This window comes from Limulus polyphemus, unplaced genomic scaffold (assembly GCF_000517525.1).
Source record: "Limulus polyphemus unplaced genomic scaffold, Limulus_polyphemus-2.1.2 Scaffold3348, whole genome shotgun sequence".
NCBI classification, from domain to species: Eukaryota; Metazoa; Arthropoda; class Merostomata; order Xiphosura; family Limulidae; genus Limulus; species Limulus polyphemus.
This window is the reverse complement of record NW_013668958.1, coordinates 43,172-50,851: the sequence shown is the minus strand read 5'-3', so window position 1 is coordinate 50,851 and position 7,680 is coordinate 43,172. Positions and strand designations below refer to the sequence as shown.

General features: G+C 32.5%; 1 protein-coding gene across 3 annotated transcripts in view; it reads right to left on the bottom strand.

Annotated features, from left to right (window-relative positions):
• Positions 1 to 7,680, bottom strand: part of LOC106469191 (nuclear transcription factor Y subunit gamma-like) — a 58,967-nt gene that overhangs the window by 21,329 nt on the left and 29,958 nt on the right. For all 3 annotated transcript variants that reach the window (XM_013929654.2, XM_013929655.2, XM_022397629.1), the window contains 3 exons: positions 7,051 to 7,302; positions 4,862 to 4,978; positions 1,573 to 1,701 (listed from right to left, as the gene is read on the bottom strand). In XM_013929654.2, coding sequence (XP_013785108.1) covers positions 1,573 to 1,701; positions 4,862 to 4,978; positions 7,051 to 7,302 — 498 coding nt within the window. The remainder of the gene's footprint in view (positions 1 to 1,572; positions 1,702 to 4,861; positions 4,979 to 7,050; positions 7,303 to 7,680) is intronic.

Below are 7,680 nucleotides of genomic sequence, written 5' to 3'. Positions count from 1 at the left end.
ACTTTATTTCTTGTTTTTCATATTTATTCTTTATTTATTATTATAAAATTAACTAAAATTAAAATTAGATTTTTTAATTACGACTAGAATAGGTAAAATAAGTAATAATAATATAATCACAATGGTTCAAGAAGCATGCATGCGAACAGCTTGTGGGTAATATAATTTGATTGTGTAACGTGAGCTGTATGTTCCCCGAGTGATTTACAACTTATAATGATGCGAATAGCAGTTAGACACGGTTCAAAGGGCAATGAAACAATAAAATTTAATTATAAATAGATGTATTAGGATAAACAAATGTAGTTTCATGTTACAAGAAAGGAAAGAAGATTAATTTAGGTTTATTTCAATTTTTTTTTATGGTTACAAGGTCGGTCGAATTAATCAATCCGGTTTTGAGATAGGGTAGAAAAAATAACATATAAATTATAAGGATTTAGTGAAAAACAAAAACGTTTGAAATACATTTAGAGGTTTTAGGGATTACACAAAGGAAATATGAGATTTTTGAGATGAGGAAAAGTATTTTTAATTTTAACATGAAAATTACTTTGCACATGGACTATTCAAAACAAATATTCAATATATTCATGGACAACAAATCTTCATTATATTTTATCAAAAATACTTCACCGAGAAATATGACTTTTTGTATGTAAAAGACTTGTAATATTAACTGAAACACTGCCAAATTTCATGAAGATATACCCAATATATAGAGAGTTATAAGTATTAAATTTATATCAACGTTAAATGAGTACAAAAGGTCACGTGACTCGGTCAAATTGACCGACCCCGTTTATATGCAATTTATGATTTGTCTTTCATTAATTATAAAGTTACTGATTTATTGCATATATTTTTTTTTCAGAACATTTCCTTAATATTACACTTTTAAGGTTTAAAAAAGGTTATACAGTATATCAGTTGTTTACAAACTTTGGGTGGTGACCTCAGTTAAAGTCATGACAGACTCTGATGGGGGTCACAACTTTGACTGAACAAAAAATATACAAAAAATAAAGCTGAATGGGCCAGTTGAAAGACATTTGGAACAAACAGTATCGAGCATATTTAGGATGTCTGCAATGGGATCAGCACTGAAAAAAACTGTGAACCATTATCCTGAAAAACACCTATAAGAGCTCGAGAGAGGTCATATATGCTAGTAAAATAATTACAGGGTCACTGGGAAACCACAAACGGTATTTAAAAAAAAAAATTATGGTAAATGTACTTCTCTTCATCAATTCTGCTATAGTTCCAAGTATATACAAACTTCATTAAGATGTAATAAAGAATGTAAAGTATATTTAACATTCGATTCCAATAGGGGCGAGTAGAAGGCTTGTAGCATTCGTAAATAAAACATCTGCATATAGAGGGCAGCACTGAACAAGAATAGCTAATTTTGTAAGCGGAAGGAAATACTGTAGTCTGATTTTTGTCAGTACATATACAAGTGTATCAAATTTTGTGAAGATACACTTGTACATTTTGAATTACACATTAATTCTTCAATATGAGTTTGACACCAAATTTCTAAACTACAAAAATATAAAGTCTCACTGGAATCTGCTGGATTTCTCCATTACTGTTGATGACTTGCTGAACCAACTGAATCCCTCCAGTCTGGTTAAGTTGTCCTTGCTGCAGTGTCTGTGGAAGTTGAAGAACTTGTGGTGATGAGGCTGCTGACTAAGAGATAGAATTATAAGTTGTAGCTGAGGGTGCAAATGAGTAAGAAATCACAAATATCTACAAAGACATTCAACAAATTATACCCTTTCTTTTTCTGTCAGACTCAATCCTATCGCCAGTACTCAGTTACCTCTAAATGAAACATTTCAAAACACTGTTCTATGCTAGAAGATTTGGCTCAGGCATGTTGGTGATACATTCACAATATGATCACATACACATTATAGAGAAGCTTCAAGAATTTATGAACCACTGAACAGACATAATCCTATAATACAGTTCACAATGGAAAAAGATACACTCTCATTTGTTAATGTGATGTTTACCAAGATACATAACTCATATACCAGAGAAGCTTACCCATATCTCAGCTATAAATCAAACCAATCCAATAGTGTAAAAACATATGTCATATGTACCTGATGATGACAAAACCTTGTCGTAACGTTGTACATTTGCTGTTATGTTAAACTTGTATTAAACTTGTATTTTTCATTACCCATTCAAGCAGTCTCCAACCATTATATGTCATAGACTGCTTAGTTTCCAGAATGAAGAGATTTATAGTATCAAAGAAGCTAATAATGTCAAAGAAAACACACATTAATACAATGTTCCTTAACAATGGATAACTGAAACACTTGATAAAGAAAATACAGAGAATAAAAAAACAGACATACAACCACATATACCTCCATATGCTAACATAACTAATCAAACCACCTAAAAACCTGAAAGAAAAACACAAATGTGGATTTCAATACACGCAGAGCAGACAAACAACACTCAGCAATATTGATTTATCATCTATCTGCAATAGTCTATCATGCCAGAGAAAAAAACCTTATGATAAATTAGAATATTACAAAATAATAGGATATGAACCACATGTAAGAAAATGATAGATGAAAATAATAACACATTCCAGCAACCAAGTTATCAGAACCTGGATAATCCTCTTGAAAACATAGCAGCCAAATCTTAGGATTAAAACTAATTAGTAATTAGTATCCAGTCATAAATCTATTATCATCAGATGCAGAACTACTCAAACACCATAAAATAGCCAACAGCTAAATCTTAAGATTAAAACTAATTAGTAATTAGTATCCAGTCATAAATCTATTATCACTAACTACTCAAACACCATAAAATAGCCAACAGCTAAATCTTAGGATTAAAACTAATTAGTAATTAGTATCTAGTCATAAATCTATTATCACCAGATGTAGAGCTACTCAAACACCATAAAATAGCCAACAGCTAAACCAAATATTGTATCATTATCACCAGATGCAGAACTACTCAAACACCATAAAATAGCCAACAGCTAAACCAAATATTGTATCATTATCACCAGATGCAGAGCTACTCAAACACCATAAAATAGCCAACAGCCAAATCTTATGATTAAAACTAATTAGTATCTAGTCATAAATCTATTATCACCAGATGTAGAACTACTCAAACACCATAAAATAGCCAACAGCTAAACCAAATATTGTATCATTATCAATTTGGTTAACAGATACATTATGCACCAATTATTCCTTATATAATAGGTCTCTTTAGAAATGATCCAAATAGTGTAAACCAAAAGGATAATTTTGATTGATTAGGAAAGATGTTTACTTTTGCAGAGTGTGTGCAAACCATCAGAAACCAATTTGCTGAAACTGAAGTTTGCAGAGCCATCACACTTCTTCAAGAGGGCTGGATCCAGAATGAGGTGGCATAGGTCATGGGGGGTGTCACAAGCTGTGGTCAGGAGAAGATACAAAAAAAGCCAGGGTTGCAGAAGGGCTACAGGTGTGGTAGACAACTGATATCTGCAGAATGTAGCCATTAGAAACTGCACAAGTAGCACTAGGGCTCTTAGGAATGAGTTTCAGCAAGCCATTGGAGTGCATGTATTGTGCTCAATGTTCAAAAACAGGCTCCATGAGGCTGGGCTCAGGTCCACGATATCAGTTACAGTCCCTGTACTGGCCCCAAGGCACTGAACATCCTGGATGGTGCTTGCCCAACAACATGTCATCTGGGTCACTTAGCAATGGGACCCTGTACTGTTCAAAGATGAGAGCAAGTTCTGTGTATTTTCAAGTGGTCAACACATGAGGGTTTGTAGACATGAATGAGAAAAATATTTGGCCTGTAACACTGTCCACTATGATGCCTTATTGAGTGGCTCAATGATGGTCTAGGATGGCATTTCCATGCAGGCACATACAGACCTCTATGTGGTGGATGGAGGATGCCAAACAGCAAGACATTACATGGATGAGATCCTGCTACCTATTGTTTGCCTCTTTGCTAATGTTGTCAGAGATGAGTTTTTGGATCATTACACCACCAGGATCATGCAGCAATTTTTTCAGGATGAGGGAATAGATATAATGGACTGACCTGCTAGGTCACTGGACCTAAATCCAAATCAGCGTGTGTGAGGTTTAGTAGGGGAAAGCAGTTAGGGACAGACAACCTGCTCCTCCAACTATCCAGGAGCTCAGAGCTACCTTCACCCAGAAGTGGACTGTGCTCCCCCAGCAAGTCATTGAAAATGTCATGAGCAGTACAGAGAACAGGTGCAGAGAAGTATAAACAATAGAGGAGGACCTCTAAGCTGCTAAAGACTCCTTTTCTTAAGTTTGTTCATCTTAATAAGTGAATTTTTTTTTTATATGAGTGCAGCCAAATATTGTTTTTTGTTACTTTTAAATTAACTTTTTGACTTGCTTGATATTGTTTATCTGTGTTATATGTAATAAACAGGTTTTCTAAATAGTGAAAATCCATTTTTCTTTCCTTCAAATTTTGAAAATATATATCAAAACCTCATTATCCTTTAATTTTTTGAGTACTGTAGAAGCACACATGAATAAAGTCTATTATATTTTCCTAACAAGAATCACAGTAGATCCTTATACTTTATCTTAAAAAATTCATTTATTTTCACCACAAAAACGTTCCCATCTTAACACTTTTTCAAGCAATCTAATGTGTCGTTAATCATCACTTACTTACAGAATGTGTTGGACTAAGCAATGGTTCAAAATAGTGATCAACTGAAATAACGCATTCAAAAATAATTGTGCCACTCATGAAATCAATGCCAATGATAAATTTACTTAATTCACTCGCCACTTGTATTACTTACTGTCTGAACTTGAAGAACTGAAGGAACTGAAAAAGTAGGAGTTGCAGTTTGTACTGTTAGAGTTGGAGTTGTTGAGGCCATAGTCTGAATGCCACTACTGGTTTGTACAATTTGGATCTAAAAAAAGATATTTAAATACTGTTTGTACCAACAAGACAAAAAATAAAGACACGCAAAGTATTACACTGTGCTACAAACTAATACACTTCTCACACGGCCAAGCAAATCTCTGTAAAAACAAATTGCACAATATTCATACAACTAATTTTCTATGACAATATAAAGTTGAAATACCATTTATATTCATATGTAGGATTTTAGAGTTTCAACAACAAAAACTTAATACTAATATTTTTCTTTTACTGTAACTGAACAACTTGTTCATAAAACAATGCATTAAAAATTTCAACATATCATTTATATCAGCAAGAATCCAATCTTAATATGAATATATCTTTTCAAGATACAATAAAAATGAGATAACAATTGGCTAACTAGTTGGTAAGACTTGTGCCAAATATACGTATATTCCAACAAATATGTAAAATTGTTTTACCTAAATAGCTGTCCTAATTGTAATATTTTTACAACTAACAGAAAAATGCACATCATTGTGTTCCATGTATTTTCAAATAAAAGTAGTTCTGTACATTTTTTACAGGTAAAAAACACTGTACAATAGCAAGTTATCACACCCATTCATTATTGCAAGGTTAGAGAAATTTAAAATTAACATGTGTGCTTAACCATAAATCCAGCAAATTTAAAATAGGGTTAAATGAAACTAAATACTACAATATTTCACTGAGATGACCAACCATTTTCCTTGGTTTAGGTGTTAGACATCACATGTCAAGAAAATTCATAAACTGCATCACGACACTTCTTCCCTCCAAATTGCCAATTTTAGATTTAATTTCTACCCACTTTGAATTTCCAATAAATAACACACTTATAGTACAAATATTGTTAAAACATAAAACATGTCTACTGCCTCCAATTTTCTTAGTTTATGGGAATATAAAACCAGAAAGTCAAACCCAAATTCCACACCCTCCTATCACATTCTGTATTTCAAAAATGTCAATCATTCTCTCTCATTTGCTATTGGATCATTTATAACCAATAAAAAAGTGAAGATTTCAATTTATTGAATACATTGAAGCCTGGAGCTGTTGAGATAACTGGTCTGAATAATTTGCCATTGTTTTCATTGCAAGCCAGTGTTGGAACTAAGCTTGACCAGGTATGGGAATTATTTTACCCACATGTAGGTTAGTTAGAAAGTCAGAACAATTATATTAGGTTTAAAACATTCTATTTTACATGCTGCATATTTGAATTTTAAAATGTAATATTAGAAAGCTATATTTGATTTTATATCGTGCTTTTCAACAGTCACTACAGATAATTTTGTTACAATTAGTGTTAGGGTACAGAAAATAAGAGATAAAAGTTTTACTGAAAAAACAACTTCTAATATTCATTTTTTTAGGTTCTAGAGATTATGTATATGAAATATGAAACTGTAAGTTGAAAAAAGTATTTTTATTCTTAACATGAAAACCACTTTTTACTCCAACTGACTTCATAAATATCAAGTTAAGTCATTAGTAAAAATGATTCATTAAAAATCCTGCCTTTCTGTATACAACAGATGTGTGATGTTTACTAAAAGCCAACTAATTTTCATGAAGATACCTCAGAATTATAGTAAAAACTAATACTCCATCAAAGGATACAGACTTGAAATATAAAGACCAGCTTTCCAGTAATTTCACAATTTTAAATTCACTAATAAAGGAAGCTGCACCATTAATTACTTGGTTTTTAAATGTTAGCCATCAAGATTTATACCAAAACAATAACATCTTATAATAAAATCAGTGAAATATATACTCAGAAAACATAATGAGCATTCCAGCATTTTATGTTTTTCACAATTTTTTGAAGAGAAAAAAAGTATGAAACTCAAACCAAAATAAATCTAGCTCAAGAAAAATACCCATAATATGGCAGTTTATCATTGGTTTACTATAATTTGATCAACACATTCCAACAGCATAACTGCAAATTGTATCTGTGGGTGTGGCAGTTTGTCACCAGGTAAATTAAGTTTACTTGATCAACACAATCCATCAGTACAGCTACAAACTGCTACACCATCTGAGTGATGTATTGAACTGTACCTGTGGTGTGGCAGCTTGTTGCGTCACTGTCTGCTGTTGGGGTGTAGCAACAGTATTGTTCTGTTGCTGCAAGGCTGCTTGGTGTTGCTGAGCTAGTTGAAAGTAGTACTGCACCTGATCTGGGTGCATGGCTGCCGTAGTTCTCACACTATCATCTTGTCGTTTGGTGGGTTTCAATTCATCTCGAGGCACAATGTCAATCAAAAAGTCAAACTGATCATACTTTGTGATCGCCATGGCAATGTCATTTTTCTGAAATTTAAATGCAAAATATTGGAAAACAGTTTAATTAATTCTTTTAATAACAATTACTCCTTTTATGAAAAAGACTACAAAGATCATCTCAGGCATTTTTCTCTCTCTCTGTCCATAACTTCATAAAATCTAACTAATATAAGATGAACAAAGTTACTAGTCCAGCTATGTACATCGATATAATGTATAAAGACATTATATCGATGTACATAGCTGGACTAGTAACTTTGTTCATCTTACAAAACTTTGTTCATCTTACAACTTTATACTAGTCCAGCTATGTACACGGATATAATGTATAAAGTTGTAAGATGAACAAAGTTACTAGTCCAGCTATGTACACGATATAATGTATAAAGTTGAAAGATGAACAAA